The 27,503-nt window shown below is 21.3% G+C and overlaps 2 protein-coding genes and 1 non-coding gene across 3 annotated transcripts in view; 2 read left to right on the top strand and 1 right to left on the bottom strand.

The window, feature by feature from the left end:
- LOC122860312 (elongation factor-like GTPase 1) overlaps positions 1-27,503 on the bottom strand; it is a 51,537-nt gene that overhangs the window by 19,866 nt on the left and 4,168 nt on the right. The window lies entirely within an intron of this gene.
- On the top strand, positions 51-27,268 carry LOC122860313. Its single transcript, XM_044164067.1, has 6 exons — positions 51-183; positions 3,395-3,994; positions 22,562-22,816; positions 26,511-26,661; positions 26,751-26,873; positions 27,120-27,268. The coding sequence occupies exons 2-6, from the start codon at positions 3,512-3,514 to the stop codon at positions 27,197-27,199; spliced, it is 1,092 nt and encodes a 363-aa protein (XP_044020002.1). The 5' UTR covers positions 51-183; positions 3,395-3,511; the 3' UTR covers positions 27,200-27,268.
- Positions 12,786-12,878, top strand: Trnai-uau. The gene is given in 2 exon segments: positions 12,786-12,823; positions 12,843-12,878. It is a non-coding gene; the product is annotated as a tRNA-Ile (tRNA).

Genomic DNA, 27,503 nt, shown 5'->3' with positions numbered 1-27,503 from the left:
TTTTTTACATTTTTATTTGTGAATTTGCATAAAATTTTATCCTTCTTTGTTTAATAATAGTATTAAATTATTTTTCAAATTTTTTTTTTTTTTTTATGTTTCGCGGTCTTTTGTTAAACGGTGGTATTATACAGTGTTTAATTTGTGACGGACTTTTGACAGTATTATTTTTTTTTATAAAAGGTAAATGAAAAAGATAATTGTTTATTTTATTTTTTAAAATTTTATTTATAAATTTTTTTTGTATTTAACTTCCGCAGTGTTTATATTTAGAAAAAAAAAAGAGTTGATTGACCATCACGCAATCAAGTGAATATATCTTTGATTTCACGAACCTTGACCGTGGCCAATACAAGCACGTTCACTCAACGCTCAGACGATCATTTTTTTTTTTTTTTTATATTTAAATTTTTTTTATTTTTTTATTAAGATCGGCATTCACCTTTGAGATTTATAAATCTCGCATGTTCCGGGTTTATTTATTTATCCTCCGAGCGTAACGAAAATTTACACAATTTTCTGTCAACCAAGGTGTTCATTTATTCATCTTTTAATGACTCAGAAAAATTTTCCCAACTCAATATTATTTCAATTGAAAAATTTTATTTTATTTTTTAAATTTTTTGCATAAATATAAACTGTCTTTTCTATTAAATATCGTTCACGTTGTATTAGGCAATAAGGCAACGTCAAAAAAAATTATGCACTCTATTCGTTATAAAAGAAAAAAATAAATATAAATAAATAAAAATGGCATAAAGTATTTTGCCAACAAGCTGCACATCCTCTCAATCGTGAAAAACTAAAATCACCACTTTCCATAAAATACTACTTTATATTATTTATTTTTCGTTGAAATAATTTTTTTTCTTCTACAAAATGATAAACGATTCAAAGGAAAATATTTAAATTATCAAGTAAAGCACACTGATTAAAAATTGACAATAAGCTTTTTTTTATTTATCATATTTTTAACAATACTAATATGTTTTTAGTAAAATTTAAAAATATTAAAAATTCGTTGATATTAGATACTATTGTGTGTCAAGTTTCATTAAATAAAATGCAAAAATATAAATTATGCAGTTTGAAAATTAAATGAAGCACACTTGAATGAAAAAAAAAATATGAGATAATAAAAAATTAAATTATTAATAGTTTTAATAATAAATTTTAAAATTAATAATAATAAAAATATAAATGAATGAAATAAAAACATAAAACTTTTGCGGTCAAGTATCTATGTAAACGTTATAATAAATACAGAAGTTTAAGAAGAAAAAATTATATAAATTGAAGTATTTAAAAAGGCATATAAAAAAATAGATACAATAATAATTTATAAATAGAAAAATAAAATAAAAAATAGTTATGAAAAATAGAGTCAATGTGGCCTTGGGAAATACAGGGCGGAAAGACTAACGGCGACGTTATAACTATTAATTTTTCTACCACACTGCTGACCTGATTTTCTTGTCCACATGAACACTTCAAATACGCCCCACAAGCATATTTCAACAAAAAAAAAAAAAAAAGTAAATTCTAAGCACATTTTTACTCGTTGAAAATCGATTTAATCCGGTCCATCATGATTACCCTCAAGGAAGCACGAATTACAACTCTTCAAAATGAAAAAAAATAAAAAAAAAAAATACATCCATTCAAGTATAAAAAAAAAAAATATATACAAACATTTTCTACTAATTATCAAACAATAGAAAATATTTCAAGAACAATTATTCAAATTAAAAAAGAAAAAAAAAAAAAAGCGAATTTGCAATTGAGAAATTAGAAAAAAAAAAAAAATGTTTTTTAAATTTAAAAACTGATGGTTTCTATTATATTTTATGATTTTTTTTTTTTCTACATATATTTACTGTTAAATATTTAAAAAATCATCATAACAAACATGACTGTCATTATGACAATATTTTTTTTTTAAATTTATTTTAATTTTGCAAGAATGACGTGTGAAAATGTTGGGGACATTGGGAGCGTGCCGGGCGGTCCCCCCTATGCGTTAACTTCGCGGGTCAAAAAATATTGTGTTACCGTTAAGGTATAGTACATATAACTATGTATAAATATATATATGTACCTATATAACGAGTAAGTTTAGTTGGAATTACTTCTCGTGCACTCGATTGGTTAGCTGTTTGTAGGCAGAAAGTAATTTTACTCAGTTCCACTTTATTTATTCTCATTTAAAACATGTTGGAATGCAAAAAAACCATAAAAAATAATAAATAATTTATATATTATAATAAAAATAATAATAATAAATGACAATTATTAATGTTTAAATAATTTTTAATTATGCAGATTAAAGAATTCAAAGTTAATTGAAAATTAAACATGAAAAATAGAAAAGAAAAGAGATTATTTAAAAGGGAAAGAAAATATTTAAAAGATAAAAAAGATAATAATTTTTGCGACAATATTTAATAGTCACAAATTTTTAATAATTATATTTTGATATTTTTTTATACTGATTAATTATTCTTTCATTCAATGTGCAAATTTAATTTTTTTTTTTTTTAAAAAAGTTCAATCAGTTGCTGTATTTTTTAATTTGAATATAAAATTTTTTTTTTTTTATGTTTTAATTATTTCAATAGACGTTCGATGCTTTTAAATATTCATATTATAATAGCACAAAGGTAAAAAAAAATATATATGTACAAAAGAGTTGAAGAGAAATAGTAAAAAAAAATAATATGAATTTGATTATTTATTCATGCAATTATGAATATTATTATAAAGATGCAGAGTAGTTATTAAAATATGTATGTACGTTCATTGAACTAAGTAACTAATAATTCATCGTTTTTAATAACAAGCAATAACATCATCATCATAAAAAGAGTTTTGTCTGAGAACCAAGTGTGGTTAAAATGGAAAATCAAAGAGAATAATGTGAACTAGAGTATATTTATAATTTTTTAATATATATATATTTTTTCACTGTGATTTAACACACTTGTAAAATACGTAACATGAATTCAAAGGTAAAACTCGGATGTGAAACTCGGCCAATGATATGCCAAAGAGTATCTTCTCTCTAGAAAAATAACAAAAAAAAAAACTATTTTTCTTTTTTTTGCTATTTTTATAATTAAAAAAAAATATGAATACAAAAAATTATATATATGTAAAAACAACAAAATAAACATTCATATAGAAAAAAATAAAAAAATACTTGGGAAAATATTTTACTTTGACCTATCAAAAATAAAAAATAATAGAAAAAAAAATAAAATAGATAGTTAATTATTTCCTTTGTTTATAGAGCCATTCAGCCATTTGATTGAAATAAAAAATATACAAAAATAATTATTTCAAAACTAAATAAATAAATTTTAATAATAATATTAAATATTTTTTTTTTTTGCAGAATGATGATTTTATGAAAAACTTGAATAAATAAATGATATAGTTGATATAAATTGATTGGAAATAAATAAAATAACAATAGAAATTTTTTTTTTTAAAAAAACCACTAATATAAATCATGAAGGCAGTATTATTGGTGTTATTAATTGGATGGACCAGTTGCCTGGCACATCCATCTACTCAAACGTCAGCAAAGATATCAACCAAGGCCAAACAAACAACGCCAATTATTCCGATTACTGTCACCTCAACAATGGCCATAACAACAACAACAAGCCCAATGCCAATATCAACAGTATCATCATCAGCATTATCATCACTATCACCAACAACAACAACAGCTCAAACGACGACAACAACAACAACAGCATCACCACCACCACCACCATCATCATCATCAACAACAAGACTAGCATCAATATCTTTAGAATCATTAGAAAGATCTAAAATAACTGATGAAAACATATCATTAGAAATAACAAATAAAAAACCAACAAATGGTACATCAACATCATCAGTTAATCCAATTAAAGAGACACGTGAATCACCAACTAAAATTCGTCCACAAATAAAATTAAATATAAACTACAATGTTAATGAGGTAAGAAAATATATATAACTATTATTTTTTAAATTTAAATTATAGCATTTACATAAAATTAATTAACAAAAATATATTTCCTAAATTGACAGTATTTAAAATTTCAATTATAATCTCAATTACATACTGTTAATATGAAATAATGATTATAATAATAATCATCATGAATGACAATGTAATTTAACATTTAAATAAAAAATATATAAAATAATCAATGATTAATCATAAAATTGCTGATAAAGATTTATAAAATTAATGATCTCCTGTGGTCACCGGATGTCGACAAGTCACTTAACAAAACAATGTTATATTTATTTATTATTATTATGAATTTTTTTTTTTTGTATTTCTTGATGTATCCGGTTACACAAGTTTTTTAACACATTATTAATAATTTTTTTAAATTTAAATCTGGTATTTTTAAGCATTAATTTAATGCTCGCAATTTCCACCTTGATCAGGTAAAAATTTTATTTTCTCAAGAATAATTATTTTAAAAAAAAAATATATATGGGTGTATATAAATTATAAACAAAAGGGAAGTTGATGTAATTAAAAAATAGATAAAAAAATTGATCTTAAAAAAATTGTTGGTATTTAATGGGGGGAAGAGTGTGCAAGTGTTGCAGATTTATTATTATTATGGTGGGATAATATTGAACGTGAGAGTGTGTACATACTTGTCTCGACCTTCAATTTAAAAAATAAAAAAAAGTATTTTTTTTTCACCTAATTTAACACAATATGTAGAGAGATGAATAAGTACAAATCTTTTACACTATCAATTTTGAATAAATGAAAATATACAAATGTAAAAGGTAGGCCACATGATGATCACGAATCAATCTGCATGGTGAAAGTTTTATCTTACTATTTCTGACACAATATACACAATCAACAATACACACAAAACTACTGTATGATGTATTATTTTTATATTTTCACATATTCATTAATCAATCATTATTTTTTTTATTATTTTTATTTTATTTATAAAAGAAATGGAAAAAAGAAATTTTATATCAGAAATTTCTTTTGCATTTTTTTATCTATAGTTAAATTTGTATTATTTATTAATATAATATACATATAGTTTTTATTTTTATATGTGAAAATATATATTCTATCAAGTTCCTTAACTTTTTCAGTGTCTACTGAATTATTCATAAAGTTCAAGTACATGTACTTATTATTGAATATCCTTACTTTCACATAAATCGTGATCATGAATATACAGAAAAATTAAAAATTTATAAATTTATTTTGTAATTATTATTTTCATCAAATTTAATAGAAAAAAAATCATAAATATATCCAAGGGAGAGACAGGGAGAGAATCATTTATTTATTTTTTTTTTACTATTGATTTTTCTCTTGAATAAATGATACCACAAAAGCTAGAAAAAAAAAAATCAAGACAACCAAAAAAATAGTCGAAATAATGAGCTAAAAAAAAAATCAAATATTTTCCAGCTCATTATAAATTTAGAGCTTCAAATTGCTCACTAAAATCACAAAGCTTTTTTTTTTTAAATTAAAAAAAAAATAGTAAAGAAATGAATAGAAAAAAAAAATTCGATAGAAATTTTTCGATTGTCCTATTCTGCTTTGATAGAATCTCTATCCATTCAAAAAATTTCTGTAATATTTTTCTGGTCATTTGAGTCGAAAATAATATTTTGGCCCATTTCTTAATCAACCTCGCTATTCTTACTAAATTTCTAATGACTTTTTCATGATAAATTTCGATTTAAAAATATATTTTCGATTGAAAAAAAAAATAAAATAATAAAAGAGATAAATATGTTTTGTAAAAAAAAAAAAAATGTATAAAAATAATAATGATGAGTTAATTAACGTGCCATATGACATCAACGACTATGGTGAATAATGGTATAGAAAGTCAGTGACTTGACAAAACCAGCGCAAAGATAATATGTAGTGCATAGTCACTGTGTATATAAAATATATAAAATATAAATCCGGAACACATTGTGTATACATTACGCAATGAAGTTTAATATTATTTTTCTTTTATCTTAAAAATTAACAATAGCACACAAAAATAATAGACACACATTTTACAATAGTTTTTTTTGAATGATAAAATTTTAGATGAGTCATACACTCAGAGAAAGGTGACTGTATTTTTACTATTTTTTTGCAATAATCAAAACTATGATTATGTTCATCAGACTTTCATAAAACATAACGACAAAAAATCAAATAATAAAAAAAATTTAATTTTTAATCTAAGAGTACATTGTATAAAAAAAAAAAAAAAAAATTAAATCAAGTAGAATGGAAGTTATTAAAATTATGATAAATAAATATAAATATTGAAACGAGAATAAATGGGTCGTCATGGAAAGTAGGAATGATTACTTAGCAAAAAGATGTAGATAAAATTAAAAAAAATAATATTAATAAACATGTATATAAATTAAAATAAACATTTATAGATTAATTTATCAATAGTTGAAATGTTATTTTTTTTTTTTTGTTGGGCTGTTATGAAAATCAAAAAATCATAGCCTCAGGAAATGACAACGGTAGTTTAAATATTGCTTCAAAAAATATGCAATAAAATTATTATTAATTTGCACTAGTGAACATACGCATTTATGACTTCAATTCAAATATCCTGTGATTTTTCATTTATTTGATATCTTTTTTTTTTCATTTAAAAATTGATTATAAATAATAAAAAAAAAAATATATTTATATATATTTTTTGTTGAATAGCAAATGATACTTATAAGCTATTTGAAAAATATTTTTTTCATAAAATTTTTATGATTTGAGTACGGAGAAAAAAAAAATTACAAATAAAATTGACAGTAGGAAGAAAAAAATTTAAATCGAAGATACGCTTCAACAATTTAATCCCAAGAAGACAATTTTTTTCATTTTTTTTTTTTATTTAACAATAAAAAGTTTTTAAATTTTATCGATGAATTCTTTGTGATATTTATTTATACATATTTTTTATCAATTTTAATAATTTTTTTTATTAAAAAAAAAATTATATTTATGTTTAATATTTATATTAAAAGGAAAGGTGTTAATATGAGAGTAAAAAAAAAAAAAAATTCCATCAAGGTCAATTAAAAAAAAAAGAATATAAAAAAAAAATTTAATTCTTGATTCGATAGAGAAAAATGCAAGACAATAAAATGACGTTCCTACAAGTCATTCAAGCTCAAAATATAAAGGCGGTACTAAATCTTCAGGGTAATCATAAAAAGGGTCTAGAATTCATTGAAAAAACCAACTTTGTTGATAAAAAAAATAAAAGAGAGGAGAAATGCTTTTAAAAAAAAAAAATGAATAAAAAAAAATCTTATATATATGTATTATCGATGATAGTAAAAAAGGTAATTCTTTTGTTGAGTAAGAAAGATGCGACAGAAAAGTACTTAACTTTGAGTCATTAAGGTACTCGATTTCGCAACGGTCTTAATGACCTTAACGTCTTGCACACGGTCAACGTTCGGTCAGTTAATCCTATCAAACCCAAGGCATTTTACGATTAACGAGCCAATTCGTTCGCAGCTCTTCTGTAGCTTGTTTAATTTTTTTTAAATATATATTTTCTTGTATTAAATAACATATACATCTATTTAAAAAATAATTTATATTTCTTTTTTTTTTATTGAATGGTTTCTCTCTTCGATTTTCTCATCGTGAATCGTGTTTTAAAGAGCCAATGCATTTTATTATATATAAAATCCAAGCTATCGTCTATCGAGTATTCAATATTTTAGCCAATATAATGTTAATGAAAAATAAAAATAAATTGTGTTTGATATTGTTAAAATAAAAATATAAAGACTTTTTTCTTTTTTTTTTGATAATCGTCCTAAATAAAAACAGGATGTTAATGGTACGTTTGAGTGATGACTTGATGAGGGATAAATAAAAAATTTAAAAAAATATATATATAAAAAAGAAAGGGGATATTAACCCAACATGACTTTATAAATATGCTTATAATAATTGTGAGGATTGAAGGAGAACATGTAGTTTTTTTTTATTTGGTTTGAGAGAGCCGGCCTCGGTAAGGTTACGAGCTCATTGTAAAATTGAAAAAATAAATAAATATACTAAAAAATTAAATAAACATACTAGAAAATATATAAATTAAATTTTCTAATTAATAAATTAATTAATAAACTAAATTTTACAATTAAAATAAAACTACTTTTACTTATAAATTATCATTTAGAAAAAAATAATAAAAATAAATAATTAAATTAATTAATTAACTATTATTTTTGATTTGATTATTTATTGTGTTTTTATTTTAATTATTTAATTATGATAAATCATTAAAATTAACACTTAAATGTTTTTTTTTTTTTATTATTAAACTTTTTATTTTGATTTAAATTAAATTCATTATTTAGAAAATTTTTTTATTATTTATTAATTTTATGAGGCTATTTAATTTCTGATTACTTCTTGACCTTTTCTTCAAAGTTCATTGCTGTTTTTTTTATTTTATTCATGGTAGCAAGAAGCTTGTAATTTTTGAATTGAATATTTGCAAAGTTATTTAGAATATTTACTGATTTATAAATTAATCAATGGGAAAAGAATTTTTTAAAGAAATTTTTTTTACGATATTACAAGTTTTATTATTGCCACTTGTTGACATTGAACATTTGTTTATGGTGGTATTTTAGTATAGTGTTGTCCTGAGGACGGTTAAGATACCAGTAAAATTATCTGTTTGTAAAAAAAAAAATTGGAAATTTGATAACAAATAAACAATCAAAAAATATAATGAATAAAATTCTTACGCGGAAGTAAATTTTGCATAATTATTTAAGAAGAACAAATTGAGTATTGTTTTTTTTTAAATATAAAAATCTTTTGTATATGAAATTTTCATTTCAATACAATTTCTTTATATATTTTTATTATTTAAGTTAACGAAGTTATTCACAAGTTAACGATATAAAAAAAACGTGAAAAACTAAAATTCATTGAGATGAATAGATTTAATAATTTAGCATTCATTCAAAAAAAGAAAATAAATAAAACCATTTTCATCAAGATAACTTGTTTATATTTTACGTAAAATATTATTTATTGGATACTTTAAATCCACTTTAGTAAGTAAAATATAAATAAATATTTTTTTTTATCAAACGAGGATAAAATATAAAAAATTTATTACAAGTATTTTTCATTATTTATATACTTTAAAGTTGAAAATAAACTTAAAAGATTTATTCATTTTATTTAAGTTTATTGATTTGTTTATTTATTTTATTTATAAGTTTGATGATTTATTATTTTTAAACTTTAGCAAAAAATTAAATAATATTTCAACAAATTATTACAAATGATAAAACTTATATTAAAACTTGCTCGGACAAGTTTGTCATAAGAACAAGATAAAAAAAAAAAAAAAAAATCATATTATTGACATTGGAAAGTGTAAAATACTTTGAAGTTGAAATTGTCAATTTTATTTTGCTTTTGTATTGTCGATTGTAGTCTAGGTAAATAAACTCAACCTCATTCAAAGTTTCGTATTTACCCAGCTGTGACAAATAACTATTACCACTTTGATGATATAAGAAATATATTTTGTGTCATCTCCAAATAAATAAAATAGCAAAAAAAAAAAAAAGGCAATTTTCCTTTGAAATATAAATAGCATATTTCTAATAATAATCAAATTTTTATTATCAATGTTCAAATAATAAACATAATATAATTACCAAAACATAAAAGTAATACTTTTGATGAAAAAATTCTTTCACGAATAATTAAATTTTCAAAGACGTATTATTTTATTTTCTACTTGAACGAAATATCTCAAAAAAGCATCTAAAAGTCAATGAAAAAAAAAAGTATAAAAAAAGCTCGAAGCTCAAATGGAACAAAGAGATCAGGTAAAAAGTCTAATTTAACTATTAAAACTATCAGAATAAATAAAAAGGAAATTAATTTGAAATATGTATAACATACGAGCGTGTGAAAATAAACAAATAAAAAAAAAAATTTTAAATAAGTTGTTGAAGAATGATGATACTAATCGTGCCGGAAGTATCATTACATATTTTTTAATACTATTTTATATGTGTGTGTGTTTATGTTCGTCGTGCAAAAGCTATCTACTTTTGCTATAGACAAATTACTTGTCGACCTGATTTACCACCTTTGTGTGTTTCTTTTTTTTTTTTCTCTAAATTCTAAACATTTTTTTTTACTTTTCTTTAATTTCTCATTCTTTCTACGATTTACGATAACACGACTAAATATCATCGTCGAAATATTTTAAATTCAAATTTTCCCGGGCTTAAATTATCATCTCGATAGAAATAAAAAATATTGTGGTAAATATAATTATTGCAAGAAAAAAAATATATGAAAATATTCTGTTGCGTGTTGATTGATATGAAAAATATATTTAAAATTAAAATTAATAATTATAAAAATAATACAAGCATAGTGCGCGACATTAAAACATAATGATATTTTGACAATTTTGAATGTGTCAAAAATAATGACAAGAGTATATATTTAAAATAAAAATAAATATTGCATTTAACAATTTATTGGTGCAATTTAAATTTACTTTAATCATACATCTTTGATAAATATAAAATTAATAAAATTAAAAATTAATCAATTAATCATCGTATTGTAATGACTCAATGTTATTATTATTTCAAATTTAATTTTATTAATATTAATATTTTAAATATATATTTTCTATGAAATGTTTATTATTTTCATTTATCATTTTAATTTATTATTATAAATTTTGGATTAATTTGTAGCTTATATTTTTTACTTGCTAGAATGCTAGTGGATATTTTTGTTGGGTATATTTTTAACGCGGTTATTTCCATTCGGATATTTTAGTTTTGCAATAAAATCGATTATTATTAATATATAAATTGGCACTTTTTTTTAAAGTCTACTTTGTGTTATTTATTTCAAAATATGATTTACAATATATATTATAAATTCATAACAAGTGTTGTAATTCAATGTAAAAATCAATCTCGTTTTAAATTTAATACTATAATCATCAATTTTTTTTCGATTATAATATTTATTATAAAATTAAAAAAAATAATTTATTTGACGTGGAAATAATAGCTGAGTGTGTTTGTGTATGTGCGTTTATTCATTAAAGCGTATTTACTCAACTAAATTATGAGAGGTAAAATATCTCGTCTAGTAATTTTAATAATAAGTCACTCAACGTTCACTTGACATGATTTTATCGTTCATGTAAATTGCAGTGCTTATGTTAAAATTCAAGCTTTACTAGTTTATACCTCCTCGTCACTTACAAATCTATCCATAACAAATTATCAACATGTAGTTTCTTTTTTTTTTCTTTTAGTATTTTAATCTAAATAAATTAAATTAAATAAAAAAAAATACTGCAATAATTTTTAATCATCATATTTCAAAATCAAATAATAAATTTCATTTACAGTAATCTTTTTTTCTACTGAAATTTTCTAAATTATTTAAATTTTTCTATCAACTATTAATTGTTCTATTTATCAAATTTTTTTTTTTCCCTCAACTCTTAATGATATTTAATAACCCATTAAATTAATAATAAATTTTTTAATTTAAATAATAAAAAAAAAAAAATAACGTTAGATATAAACTAAAAATTAGCAATTGAAAAAAAAAAAAAATTAATTTCTGCATTTTTGTTGTTATATCAAGATAATAATAAAAAATAAAAAAATTTTTTTTCTTTATAAAAATCATTTGATATAATTAGAGATAAATTTTACTAATAAATATAATTCACTTTCATGATAAACGCCAGTGGTGAAAGGATGAGAAAACATACAAAAAAAAAAAAAAAAAAAAAAATTAAAAGAAAGAAAAAAAGGATTAAATAAATGATGATGAAAATGTGTCTTGTGTGATACAGTTGATACAAGACTGTACATAACGGAATAACGGAATTTTTCGTAACAACAATAATATAAATATATAATAAACATACGTTTTGTTATGTGGCAGATAATACTCATCATCCCATACAATTGTTTAAAACAAAAAAAATAAAACATGTGAAATTGCTAAAATAAAAGATTTAAATCTTCATGAGGTACGACGACCGGGTAATTATTATCTGATTGCTAGATTCTTTGGGGTTAAAATATATATACGCGTCTTTATAAATGACCTGATACAATGTCAAGAAATTTTTGTTCCTTATTTATTATTTGTTAGTTATCATATGACTCAAAGTAGACGCTATTCATAAACTATTTTTTTATTAATTTTTCTTCTTTCATTGTTTATTATTAAATAACTTTATAATTTTATTTAAAAAAAAAAAAAAAAAACCACTGAGGATCGTTTAAAAGAGATCAACAATTTAATTAAATATATTTTTGATTGTTAGTAATTATAATTAACTAAGTGAGGAACTTAATGAGCACTAAGTTAAAATAATATGAAAATTGAAAAAAAAAATAATGAAAAATGTTTTTTATTGTTTTTAACGTAAAAAGTTGTAATTTTTTTTTTTTTATAAATTATTAAGTATTGATTATAATCCTGGTAGAGTTTCAGAGGTTTTTAAATTTTTTTTTAAATAGATAAAAGATTTTTAAATGTTGAAAAAATATTTTATTATGAGTTTTATAATTATGGTTTTTTTTTTGGAATTAATTTCATCTGAAGTTTTGCATTTGTATATTATTTTTTGATGTTTCTTTTTCATGGTGTTAGGTTTTTTTTTTAGGGGCCTACATGACGCCCCGTTTTTTTTTTTCTAACATCGGTTTCCCCAGTGGCGCAATTGGTTAGCGCACGGTACTTATAAGACAGTAAATCGTGAGGCATGCCGGGGTTGTGAGTTCGAGCCTCACCTGGGGAAGTATTTTTTTGCTTTTCAATAGAAGAACAGGTAAAAAGCAACGTCATTTTGCATCTAGTTTTTATAAAGTTTGTTAATATTTGACGAAATAAATTATTGTTTTTACTAGCTAAACAATAAAAAATTATTTCATTTAAATTTTAACCAAAATAAATATCAATACATTGATAAATAAAATAAATAATTAAATTAATATTTGAAATAAATGTCTATCATATTTTCAAGACAAAAATTTAAATGAAATTAAATAAATTAATGAATTTAAGAAAAAACAAAACAAATATTTATTCAATTTTCATTATATTATTTGTCTTGATTTATTTATATTTTTTTTTTTTCAATTCGTTAATTATTTATCGACTTTAATTTTTTTTTCATGGATAAACTTTATCCCACTCTTGTTTTTTATATATATTTTTTTTTTCATTTACTTTTTTAAACTCAATTTAAACATTGGTTTATTTTTTTTTTAAATTTCATTCTATTATCAAAGACGAAATTTTTATAACTCCATCAAACTTGGCCTGACAAATAACGAGTATGAATGTGTGATAAAAAAAGTATAATAAAAATAAAACAACCGTTGATGAACACCAGTAAATTACTGCTATATTTTTTATCAAGTTTTTTTTTTTAATTTTTTTATCCTTTTAAAAATTTGTAATATTTTCAAGATCACTTCAGTAGCAACCTCGGACTAATACCAACGAAATCACTCATTATCATTAATTATAAACCCAAAAAAAAAAATTCCATAATTTCATTCAAGTGTTTTTAGTGGATTGACATATCCGGAATTTAAATTCTTGACATATTTTTTTTACAATCAACATTTAAACTTCGTAAAAAAAAAACAAAATTAATTGATGCTTTTAAAAATGAATATAAATTAATAAATTTAATCACTCAGCACAGTTACAATGAAAAAAAAAAAAACTAAAACCAATGAGAAATAAATAAAAGTATCAGTCATTGATAAAAAAAATTATTAGAAATTATTTTACAATAATAAATAATAATAATAATGGAGGATATATAATTTTCCATTTCAGTGAATGAAATATAACACATGACAGAATTTATATGTCACCAATTATCAACTGTAAAATCAATTTTACAATGTTATCAATTTTTTAAAATTTACTATATACATTCCATTTTATTTTTCCAATTGTTTTATTTTATTATTTATTTTGACAATCATATTTTCATTTGCCCACAATTTTTCTATATATATTCACGTCTCTTGGGTCAAATGAATCTTTTTTTTTTTTTTTATTTTCATAAATTTGTTTTGCAATGCAATTGCTCGTTGAAATTGCTTCTTTCCAATTTTATAAAACTAAGCTAGACGTGCACGTGTACCCCAATTACTCATGTCCAATGAATTTAAAAAAAATATATAAAAAATAAAAATATGAATAGAAAAATAACATCGCAGTGGATATTTTTGTCCATCTCTGTATAATAAAAATACATTGACCTCTTCCCTCAATGAACAAAAGAGATAAAATAATAATAAAAAATTTTTTTTTCTAAAATTCCAGACTTCTCCTTAATATTCTTATTCAAATTTTTTTATCATGACTTGATGATGTATTGTAGCAATTAAACTTTTAAGTTGAAAAAAAAAACTCAATTATTAAAATAAAAAAAAATATATATTAATGTCTCCAACCCCAGAAAAATATAAAAAATATCAATGGAAAAAAAAAAATAATTATAATATTAAATAGTATATTAACCAGTCCATTAACTAAAGTTTCCATTACCATATAAAATTTTTAAATTATATATCTTATCCAAGTCGCCAGCTATTATCGAAACAATAATCATTAGACACAGTGTAATTGCCACTGAATCAGGAAATTATTATTTTTTTTTTCTATTATTAACTATGATACTATTATGTATTTTTTTTTTATTGAATTTATAATTTTTCGTTCGTTTGGGTTTGAGAATATTAAACGAGCTTTCTAAGTCTAGATCCAGTTAGATTCGTGGGTTTAATTTTGACAAGACATCTAACACTTGAGAAATTAAAAAAAAAAAAATATCTAATTTGTCAAAATGACTTGAACGAATTTTAATTTAATTATAATTTTAACAACTTTATAAACTGAATTAATATTTATAAAAAATATAAATTAATTTTAAAACTTGTAAATAGTTAAATTCTGATTTATGCAATGTTTTGCCACCTTAATATTAAGTTAACACAACTTTTTTAATAATTACCTTATTCCAATAAACTCTTGACCAAAATTATGTGCTTTTTATGTGTTCTTATTCTACGTTCGAATTAATTTTTTAACTTAAATACTTTTTATTTAAATAATTTTTTTTTTTTATTAGTAGGAATAAAAAAAAATTATTATTTAAATAAAAAGTAATAAAAAAAAAAAATTAATCCAGATGTAGAATAAAAGCACATAAAAAGCACATAATTTTGGTCAAGAGTTCATTGGAATAAGTTAATTATTAAAGAAATTGTGCTAACTTAATATTAAGGTGGCAAAACATTGCATAAAAAAAAATTATTTAAATAAAAAATAATTTAAAAAACAAATTAATTCAAACGTAGAATAAAAACACATAAAAAGCACATAATTTTGGTCAAGAGATCGTTAGGATACATTAATTATTAAAGAAGTTGTGTTAACTTAATATTAAGGTAGCACAACATTGCAAAAAAAAAAAAATTAATAAAAGCACAAAATTCGCGAGTTCCACACAAAAATAGCACAAAAAAAGCATAAAATTTTAGTTTGTGCTCATTGTGGTGTGCTAACTTTCTAGACGTTGAATAGTTTCTAACTGTGCAAAAAAAAAATTATAATAATAATAAATCGAAATATTTAAATTAAAAGTTATAATTATTAATAAATTTTGATGAAAAAAAATTGCAATATTTAAAAACATCATCAATTGTAGCCAGTAAATTAAACCAAACGATAAATTTAAATTTTAATATTAATAGTTATTTTTACATTTTAATTTAAATAGTTTAAATAACTGAAAAAAAATATTTACTGTTTTTTTTATAAAAAGAATATTAAAATACCTCAACTGACAAAAAAAAAAAATGGAAATATAATTACTTTTCATTTTTTTTTAATGAAATAAATAATAAGCAATATATATATTATTCAAAATCATAAATATTTACAAGATGTAATAAATCAACAACAATGTCAAGCAAAAAAAGGAAAAAAAAATTCTTGAAAAATTGATTTTTTTGTTAGACTATAATAACAGGGTATTGAAAAAAAAAATATATAATTTATTTTATTTATTTTATTTATTTTATTTATATTTTTAACTCTGTCAAAATTGAATTTTTTTTTTTATTCATAAAAATTGTTTATGTTCATTTTCATAGTGTACTTTTTTTCATAACAATCAAAACATTTAGTTTTTCAATTTTTCAATTAAAATACTTTTTGTAAAATAGAAAAATAAAAATTTTTAAAAACAAATAGATCCATAGAACAGGAAACCTTTGAATAAGCTTACTCATTTTAATTTACTTGCAAAAGAATTACAAAGCTATTATTTCAACAAAACAAAAATAAACAACAATGTCAATTATTAAAAAATTTATCTTTCAAAAACTCTTATTAGACAGCAAAATATAATAAAAAAAATTCTCAATACTTGTAATATATTTAAAAAAATCAAAGAATACAAAATGAGCATCAAGCTCATGAATATATCATTGAATAAAATTTTTCATTTCCGTATTTGAATCAATCTACTCAAATGACCAACAATACCCTAACATGGCAATATGCAAAATTCATAAAAATCCTGTACTCATAAAAATCCATCTAGCTTTTTCATTTATTCATTTTTTTTTCTCCTCATTTCCGAGTATTTAAACGAAAAAAAAATTTCCATTTAGTATTATTTTCAGATATTAAATATTCATTCCAATGCCAATTGCAAAATAAATATAAAAAATAGAGGTAATAAAAAAAAAAAACAGAAATGAAAGAAAAAAAATACTTTGCAAAATCTGTGATGAAAAAAAAAATTTTAGAAAAGATATTCTGGTTTTAAAAAAATTATTTGATTACAGACTGAAAATGTAGTTTCCTGGATATATGATTTTCAAGGCTTCCGTTTATCATGACCAACATAAATGTTATTTATTTTTAAAAAATTTTTTTCCTCACTATTATCTGAAAATGACTGTCTTCATGTACTTTGTATAAATTTAAAATGTATGTCTAATATTTTTCTTTAAAAATATATACAGTCAACAGTTTTCATCTTCTCAAAGTTCAACAGACAAAACAACATAAGTAACAATCTTGGTTAACTTGCTTGTTCACTATTTGCATCGTGCATTTACATCAACACTGGTATAAACTATGAACACTTTGGCATGTCTTGCCTTTTTTTATATATTTATTTTTTTTTTCTAACATTGCTTTATTTGCAAATTGTTAGTAGCAAAGAGTCACGCGAGTCGATGGATATTTATGGTTTTTACCTATTAGATTTATATATATTTATTTTTTTTATTGTAAATTTCCATGTGGATATAGCAATATATTTTTTTCTAAATAGACCTGAATTTACTGGAATTATCAATAAATTTCAGGTAAAAAATGGAGAGTATATTATAATTTTATAATTATATGAAATTATTGCTTTTTTCGTTTCGATATTTTAACTGGAATGTAAATTAAAATTTAATAAATTTATTAAAAAAATTCAAACGATCATAATTATTTTTCAATTAAATTTTGCAATAATTATCAGGAAATAATATAATTTAAAAAAGCATTTAAATTTAAATTTTAAAATACATAAAACTACTTGTTAAAAAAATTCAAAGCAAAATGAATCAATTAAAACAATAAAAAAAAAAAAAAAGTAATTTACTAAATAAAAAAAAATATAAATTTAAATTCAAAGTTTCAGTAATTTATATTTACACGTGTAGATAAAAATTAAATATATATTGTGTGTATTTAAATTGAACGGATATGTTTGACAATTAATTTTTTCACTGTCGCGTTTCAGTTGAAGCGACTGGTACAAATTGATTACACACTTTTACACTGCATACCAGACGATAATTATTTTTAAACAAAAAAAAAAAAATCATAAAAAAAAAAGTTTCTATCATTTTTTATATATAAAAAAAAAAAAAAAAAAATTAAGTCATGAAATAAAGCCGCAATTCATTTAGCTACTCAATATGAAATTATATCTGTAAAATATATAAATACAAGTATAATGTTTAAAAAAAATTAAATATAGATTAAGTAAAAAAAAAAAAAAATAAAACTAAATAATAATTATGAATTAAATACCAAAGAATAAAGAGAAATAAAAATTCTGTGATTTAACGGTTTGTAGATTTGCGAGTGAATTTTTTTTTTCTACATGATGAATTTTCTTTGGAGTGTCCAGGTCTATTATTTATTGTATATACATAAGACCATTGAAGTCATCAATTTAGCGAGGTTGACTGCTCGAGTGCAACAACACTCAGCAATTCAATATTTTAACGCGGCTTCTGCTAAATTTATTTTCCTTTTTTTTTTTATTCAATCTTTTTTTTTTTATAAATTTAATATTATATTTTTTATTTTAACTTCCTCGTGGGTTTTGTATATATTTTTATATTTTTTTATTTTGCATCTGTTGTTTGAGTCACGACTTTACACCGGTTGACTATAATGACTCGGTGGTTTTAAAATAGACAATAATCATTGACCGTAGGCAACAATATTGGTCAAAGGACAAAATTCATTAGAATGTAATCATTTACCAGGTCAATAAATTCTATTGTATAATTTTTTTTCTACATTTAAATTCAACAATAAAAACTCCCCGACAACTTTGACTATGATACTATCACAAAATTTTTATTCATCTATATTTTCATTGTATATTATTCATATGAAATATTTACACACCAAAGAATCTATTGATATATATTTTTGATTATACATTTCACAATTTATGACAGATAAAATTTAATATCAAATTTATTGGATTTTAATAATGCGATTGTAAAATGAATTTTGTATTATAATATTCTGATAATTATTTTGTTAATTAATCATTGAAATTTGATGTCAAAAGCTAGATAATTAAAATTTAAATCATGAATTTAATAAAAAAATTAGTTTCAATTGTCTATTACAACAATAGTAATTATTTTAATTTTATAACTTTTCAAACATCATGATTTACCTGTACAAAACTACACTACTTAAATTTTATTATTTCATTCATCGTGGATTTTTAAATGATATACTAATCAACAATAGAAATAAAACTTTTCAGCACATTGTTCAAAAGTATCAATTGTTTTCAAATTTAAAAAAAAAAAAAATTGATAATTAAATAATTCCACACCTGGAATAATTATAAATTCAATGAATTTCAAATTTTTAAAAACAAAAAAAAAAAGTATAAAATTTATACAATTATATTATTTGATTGTTTAAAACAAAAAAGAATAAATTTAATATTGAAAATGTCAAGGTCTATCGGGGTCATCTTGGTAATTTTGTCTTTGGCATAATCGTGGTCACGATATTTATAATAATATATAGACAAATGCAAAAAAATAAATAAATAAAATAAATAAAAAAGGCGTTCATTTAACGGGTTAATGATAATTGTGGTTAACCACAAAAGGCTATTCAAATTTTAACTTGTCACGCAAACATGCTTTAATACCATCAAAGGCATTTCAATTTATAACAACAAAAGAAGATAATATTATTAAAGGGACAAAATAAAATTTATCAAAAAATAAATATATAATAATGATTATACACAAAAATAATATTATATATTAATATATTATGATTAATAATTTATATAACACAAGTATATTTATTTATTTTTATTGTTCGTTAAGATGATGAAAATTTATATAATTATGATGAGTTGATAAATATTGTTGTATGGACAAGAAATGATATTTATATATAATTTTATAATTATTGAAAAAAAAAATATATATAGAAAATAATGATTAAATATGAACGAAGGGTAATAAATTGTAAATTAAATAATATACAGATAAGAAGTAGATTATGATATGTATGAAATAAAATTATAATAAACCACAGAAATATATAGACTACAATTTCAATTTCTAATATATCATACACGTCAGAAGTTATAAGTCCTACACAAGTATATTTAAGTTCGTTGATGAATCATTTGTTAGGTCCCTTTTATATATATAATGATTTATCTATCAGAGTAGATTTCCAGGTAAAATTTTTTACAGAAGTGAGACTACAATTTCAATTTCCATAGCTTCACGTTCCAGGAAGTTTCAACGTCCTCCAACAATTTCTAGCCCTTTTTTTATTTTTCTATCTTATTTTTTTTAAGTCTTCAAGCCGACAATTGATACTCGTAATTTTTTCAACATTATATTATTTTTAAAATTATTATTATCATATTTTTTTTCCAACTAAAAAAATGTCGTTAACAGAATTGTTTATACCAAGTCTATAATTATACTTTAAATCTATTTTTTTTTTTTTTATTGAAAAGTTGAATTTAAAAAGACTGGAAAATTTTAAAATATTAAAACTTGATATTTTTTTTTTTTCAAGATGAGATGATTATTTAATTAGGAATTTCCTCTATAAATTTATACATGAAAATGTTGCAAGATAAAAATATTAATAGTGTGTATATTCTCATTAAATTCGAAATAATTTATTTATACTTTTTTAAGTTGTTATTTACACGCAATGACAAGTACCAGTCAAGTCATAAATATGTAAGCATGTTTAAGCAAATATTTCATATAAAATGAATAATATTGTTGATAATAATAATAGTAATAAAAGCAAGGTCATGAGAAACCATCAACTTTCAGTGTCATCGTACTCTAGAATTTATTATTAGCCAAATACAACAACCGGTCATCCAACTTACTTTCATTCTGAAACAACTCTTTAACTTGTCACATTACATAACTCAATACATCACTTAAATTCTTCAATACTCTATTTTTAACAATAATAAAAAATAAATAAATAAATATACAATAATTAGCATAAAAGAAAAATGCAAAAGTTAAATTTTTTTTTTAATAAATTCAAAACCGTTTCTCACGCAATACAGATAAATCTACTCGATGCACACCAGTAAATATAGTAAAATTATTTATATTTAAATTTTAATATAATCATGAAATAATAATAATAATAAAACCAAAAAAAAAATAAATAGAATAAAAAAAAATAGAAAATGATTGAAGTAAAAAAAAAAAAAAATGAAATAACAGTTTAAAATTGACGATTACCACGATCACATTTCGAATAACATAACAATTATATATTAATATAATTATTATCATTATAAATATTATAATTTCTATTATTTTTTTTTTTATTTTTTCTATTAGTTGAATTGAGGAACACACGGTGCAGCATATAACTGTAATCAATAATCAGGCGTTTCATAACATAGCGTATTTTAAAGTGTGTACGAATGACAATTCAAGCACGAAAAAATAATAAAAAATTTATAATATATTTATATTTTTGTTTGAAAATTATTATATAGTTTAAAAAATTTAATATTATATATTTGCAACGTCATGCAAACTGTCAACAATCATAGAAACATGTAATTTTAAATGTAACCAATAACCACATTTAAATAACTCGAGATGAATGATGATTATTGAAGAGAAAAAAAAAAATATGTTTATTTAAAAAACATAAAAAAATATATTTCAAAAATATAAATAAATATATTTTTAAAAATATTAATAAATATATAAATAAATTTTTTTTTAAATAAATAAATTCATCTATTTATTTAAAACTTGGATTCCACGACAAAAAAAATTTTCAAAAAAAAACTCGACAAAAAAAATCACGACAAAACAAATTTTGACAAAAAAAATCACGACAAAAAAAATCGCGATAAAAAAAATCACGACAAAAAAAATCGCGACAAGAAAAATTTAGAAAAAAAAAATTTAGCCAAAAAAAATCTAACAACTAAGTAAAAGATTTGGCTGGTAAAATAAGGTAGATAGTGATTGTTTGGCTATAATTACAGCTATAAGTAAAAAATCTAGCTACGTAAGAAATCTAGCTAAGTAAAATAATGTAGATATTGATTGTTTGGCTACAATTATAGCTAAGTAGAAAATCTAGCTCTGTGGAAAATCTAGCTAAGTGAAAAATCTAGCTGAATAAAATGATGTAGTTATTGATTGTTTGGCTATTATTAAGGCTAAGTTAATTATCTACCAGCTGAGTAAAAAATCTATATCGGCTATTTATATAAAAAAGTTCATTTATAGAAAATATTAAATTTATTATTTAGATAAAAAAAAAATTTATTATGACGTGATTTTTATTTTTTTTATTTTTTTTGTCATGATTTTTTTTGTCGTGATTTTTTTTATCGTGATTTTTTTTATCGCGATTTTTTTTGTCGGAATTTTTTCTGTCGGGGTTTTTTTTGTCGAGTTTTTTTTGGAAAATTTTTTTTGACGTGTAACCAAAACTTGAATGAATTTTCATTTAAAACTTTTTTGTTGTTTTGTTTGTATTTAATTTTTAAATTGAAATAATTATTTAATTATTATTAATTAAGTAATTATTTATAATATTATACGTTGATATTATTGATAATTAATTTTTGTTTTTATTTTTGTTTATTGACAGACTGGTGTACGATTGCCAGAGGGTGCATCAGCAGCACTTGAAAAACCAACGAAATACCATTACTATCCTCACAATCAGCATATTTATTTACTACCAGAATGTGCTGTACAACAAGTATGTAATGCAGTTTATGTGAGATTAAATTTCACTCAGCCACTATGTGCATGTCCAGGTAGATATCGTGATCCATGTAGTGCATCACTTAACAGTGATGATCTTCATACAACTGAACTTGTCACGGATTCACGTAGCAAGGTAATTTTACCAGTAATAAAAAAAAAATTTTTTTTTTTTTTAAAATGATTACTCTCTCTTTCTCTCTCTCATAATTATATTTTTTATATTTTGAATTTAATTTATTATTATCAAATTAAACTACGTAGTTGGGAAATTTCATTTGGCTTATTTTTATTTTTTTTTTTTTTCGTGAATTGGAATTTTAGTTGTTCAAATTTATCAAGTATTATTTAAATGCTAAAAAATGTGTTGACTCTTTGATTATATGCTTGTTTCGTGATAATTAAATTACGAATTTTATTTTTTAAATAATTTGATAATTGTTTGTTGTATAAAACAAGTTTTGTATAATAATTATTTAACTGATAATTAAATTTTAATGAATTGTTTGAAAATAAAAGTTTTACAGTAATTAACTTTGAACTAATTTACAATTACATTTTCTGTAAATAATTGAAATAGACAATGAATTAAATTATCTCAAAGAATGTCAATATTAAAATATTAAATTCACTTGAACATTTTTTTAATGGAAATATAAATTGGAATATATTTTATGACTTAAATATATTTCAATAAAATAGAATTTACAAATGGCAATTTAAATTTTAAACGGTACTTCAACTTGATGGTCACAATTTTTACAAAATTGATAAATAACTGTAAATTGATTTTTTAAATTCAAGTATTGTACTTTTTAAATTTAAAAAAAAATAGCCAATATTAATATAAATAAAATAGAATAATAAAAATAAAAAATTTATTCAATTCAATTTTATAAAATTCAACTTCAGAATAAATTTTTGCAGTTATAAAACTTCATAATGAGGTAAAAAAAATTGAAATAATATAACTTTAAAAAACAAAATCTTCAACTTGTAATAACAAAAAGAATCATTATTTTTTTTTTTCAATTATATTTTTTTAATGTCAGTATAACGTGCCATCTGAGATAGAAAATAAATAATAAATAATAAACATAATCAAAGGCTTGCAATAAATAAAAATAACATCAAATAAATAATAAATTCAAAAAAAAAAAATTGCAATTTATATGTCTAATGAATTAGCAGGTGTCGATAAGCAGCACGTGGGTTTTTTTATAAGTGTTCAACAGACCATGAAACTCAAGTGAGATTAACAGTATACATTTAAATGAAAAATAAATAAAAAAATATTATTATGTACTACTAAATTAAATATCATGTAGGAGGTAAAACCAGCTGAGATTAACTCGATGTTTGACACATTCAAAACCATTTCCTTATTATTTTTTTTATTTTATTTTTCTTCAATCAAACAAAATCCTAGACGTATTATTTATACTTTAAACTAGTATTTATACTATGTATAAATCTTCATTTTAAGCTGATAATTATTAAATTTTCAAGTATGATTTATATATTTTTCAGTAAATAATTTTATAATTGAGAATAAAAAAAATATTTCTAGATAGCTGGTTTTAAACTTGAGTAATTAATATTATTTTTTAATGCACATTATTTAATAATTTTTAAAACATTTTCTGATGCACATTATTTTATAATTTTAAAAGCATTTGTTAATTTTTTTTATATTAAAATTAATTGGTTCTAATGCAGCACTTAATGATGCTAAGAAATATTCACTAAATGATTGTTTAAACACACTGATAAAAATTACCAACTGGTACAGTTTTAAATATTTTCATTTAACATGTTATTAATGAAAAAAATAATTCAATTTTATTTTATTTATACGAAAACAAATTGAAAAATAATTTCTTTATTATTTTTTAATTTTTATTCGTGTAGAATATATTTTTCAATAAATTTTTAAATAAAAAAATTAATGTCAAGATTAAAACCAGCTAGCTTTTATTATTGAAAAAAAAAATTTGTTTATCATTTTTCATATTTTCATTTTGATATTTAATATACAGTTGACAGATTAAACGAGACTCAATGACCGACATTAAATCGATATCTGGTGCATATCGTTTAAAACTGACCAGTTTGCTAGTAAAGTAAACTAGGACCTGATGCTTAAGCACAAATATTATAAATATATAAATAAAATATTATAGTTAATAAGGAAGAGCTAGAGATTAACCTGTTTTTCATATCCATAAATTAACTCCTTCAATGTATTTTATTGAATTTTATATTTACTTTTTTTCCCATTAAGTATATATCTGCTTGAATTTTATATTTAATTTTTTTTAGATTATCAATTTCACGTTTATCAAGTCTTGTTTTAAACAATTTGTCAACATATTAATATGAAAAATAATGCAAGACACTTGTTAACAAGTTTGACCTTGAAATTTAATCAAAAGTAAAATCTCTATATGATACTTTGAATATTATTATTATTTTTAATTTAAAACAAAAAAATATTATCATATAGATATGTTGTTCATTTAAGTTTTCAAACAAGTTGCAAATTAATTGGAAAACTTTTTGATGATAAATTTGCAATAAGAGAAATACTTGGAAAATTTGTATATATAAGATTCAAAACGAATAAAATATTTGTACTTGTTGACACTGAAGTTATATCAAAACTTAAATTTGAGAATGTATTTTAAACTATGTGCTTTTTTTTTCTATTAAAAATACAAACTAAATTTTAAAAGTAAATATTTTTCGAAAATAAAAAATTTGTTATTTAAAAATATGTTTAGTGTTGGCAATTGAAAACTGAATACGACAGGTGTCAGTGCAATTGAGTATTTTATAATACCACGGAAATAAACCCAAAGAAAAAAAAAAAAAAAAATTGACAATAAATAGAAAAAGAAAAATGATTTTATTTTTCCAATTTTATAGTAAAAATAAAATTTAAAAAACATGATTATATATCCAAACAAGGTTTGACAAGTCTTTGAACATCTTGTCAGCAATTCCATGTCCATAAAAAAATTTTTTTTATAAAAAATATAAAAGAAATAACTTCACTTTCAGCTAGCTGAACAAGACTATCAACTACCTGTGTCAACTTTTCATTTTTAAATAACAATAATAACAAAAAAAAAAGAAAACAAGAATAAAGAAAATTAATTAATTTATTGTATTTTTCATTCAACAAATTTAATTAAAAATAATTGATAAATAATTACTCGAAAGATAATAATAAATAGTTGAGTATAAATTAAATGACGTTAGTATAATTGATAATAAATAGTCCCGGTAGAATTGATGATAAAAAAATATATTAAAACAAAAAAAAAAATATATATTAATGTTAGATGAATTGAGTGGAATAACTGTAATGATAAGTATAAAAATGGGTGGCCTGATGAAGGATTTACCAAGTGTACAATTTGATAAAAATATATATAAATTGTTGTGTATATATTATGAAAAAAATATGTTGGTTGTAATATATAAAAACCATGAAGTTGATAAAAATAAAAATTCAAGAATGAAGGCCCCTTCAGCACCACGATGGATGTTTGTGATAACACAAGGATGTAGAGTACTTACAAGAATCTTGATAATACTTTAAGTACTTGGATGGAAAATAGAGTCAAATCGTGCTCTGGGGCCTTCCAACTTTCTCAACAACATACAAAATAACCAACATATTTGAATATGATTTAACAATGACAGAGTTTAATATTATATTTTTTTGCTTTGAAAATATATCATAAAAAAATAGCAAATATATTTATTTATTTATGAAAATATTTTTAAATTAATATTTAATTTTTTTTCTATTTATTTTTAAGGCTTTAACACTTGTTAAAACTTGTGAACCCGTTGGAGAAATGAGAGAATGCAGAGCACCAAAAGACTGGTCACTTCTTGCATTGCAAAATGTACGAACTGGAAAATCACATTATCTCGTTATTTGCAGATGTCCCGATACAAACATTCTTGGTAATATATTTTTTTTTTAATTTAATATTTAAATTGTTTTATTTTTAATTGTTTGGTAATTTTAAAATTTTTTTATTTATTAATTTTAGAGGGACCTATGAGCCATGATCAACCAACATATGCCAGTGTGCCTGGAATTAAAGTTTATGGTATGATGTGCACACAAAAAATTCGCCGAGGACGAGAATCAAGACATTCACGAAAAATATTTGGTAAATTTTTTAATTAAAAAATTACGTATATTTAATTTTTAAAAAAATTTTTAACTACGTGAATTTATCAAGAAACATTTAGAAAAATTTTTTTTTCGAAATTTTTAATTAAAAAATTCGTTCTTTTAATTTAATAATAATTAAATAGTTTCAACTTAAAATAAAATTAAAAAAATATCTAAAATGTCTTTATATTTTTGAGGTGAATAATATATTAATTATTATTTTTTTTTTTTCAATTTTCAGGACAAGGCGTAACAGAAAATAGACCAGCATTTCCATGGCACAGAGTACCAGAATTATTGAAAATTGCAAACTGGGTTTAAATTTAAAAATAACAACATAAAAATCATGATAAATCAATAAACTAATCCATAAACTATCATACTATTTATTTAAAAATAAAATATTATCATCTAAAATAATATTTTTCTCTAATTTATATATCTACCATTTTTAATAACATTATTTCGACCCTCATGATGATGAAGAAGATAATATTATCATGAATTCATTTTTGCATTTATTTAAACATTTAATTATAGTTTATTATTAATTTACTACGAGTTATATCAACAAGCATAAAATTATTATCAGTATAATAAATAATTCATTGAAAACTTAAAGCCA

This window comes from Aphidius gifuensis, linkage group LG1 (genome assembly GCF_014905175.1).
Source record: "Aphidius gifuensis isolate YNYX2018 linkage group LG1, ASM1490517v1, whole genome shotgun sequence".
In the NCBI taxonomy this organism is placed as follows: Eukaryota; Metazoa; Arthropoda; class Insecta; order Hymenoptera; family Braconidae; genus Aphidius; species Aphidius gifuensis.
Note: the sequence above shows the minus strand (reverse complement) of the source record. Positions and strands in the feature narration are given on the sequence as shown.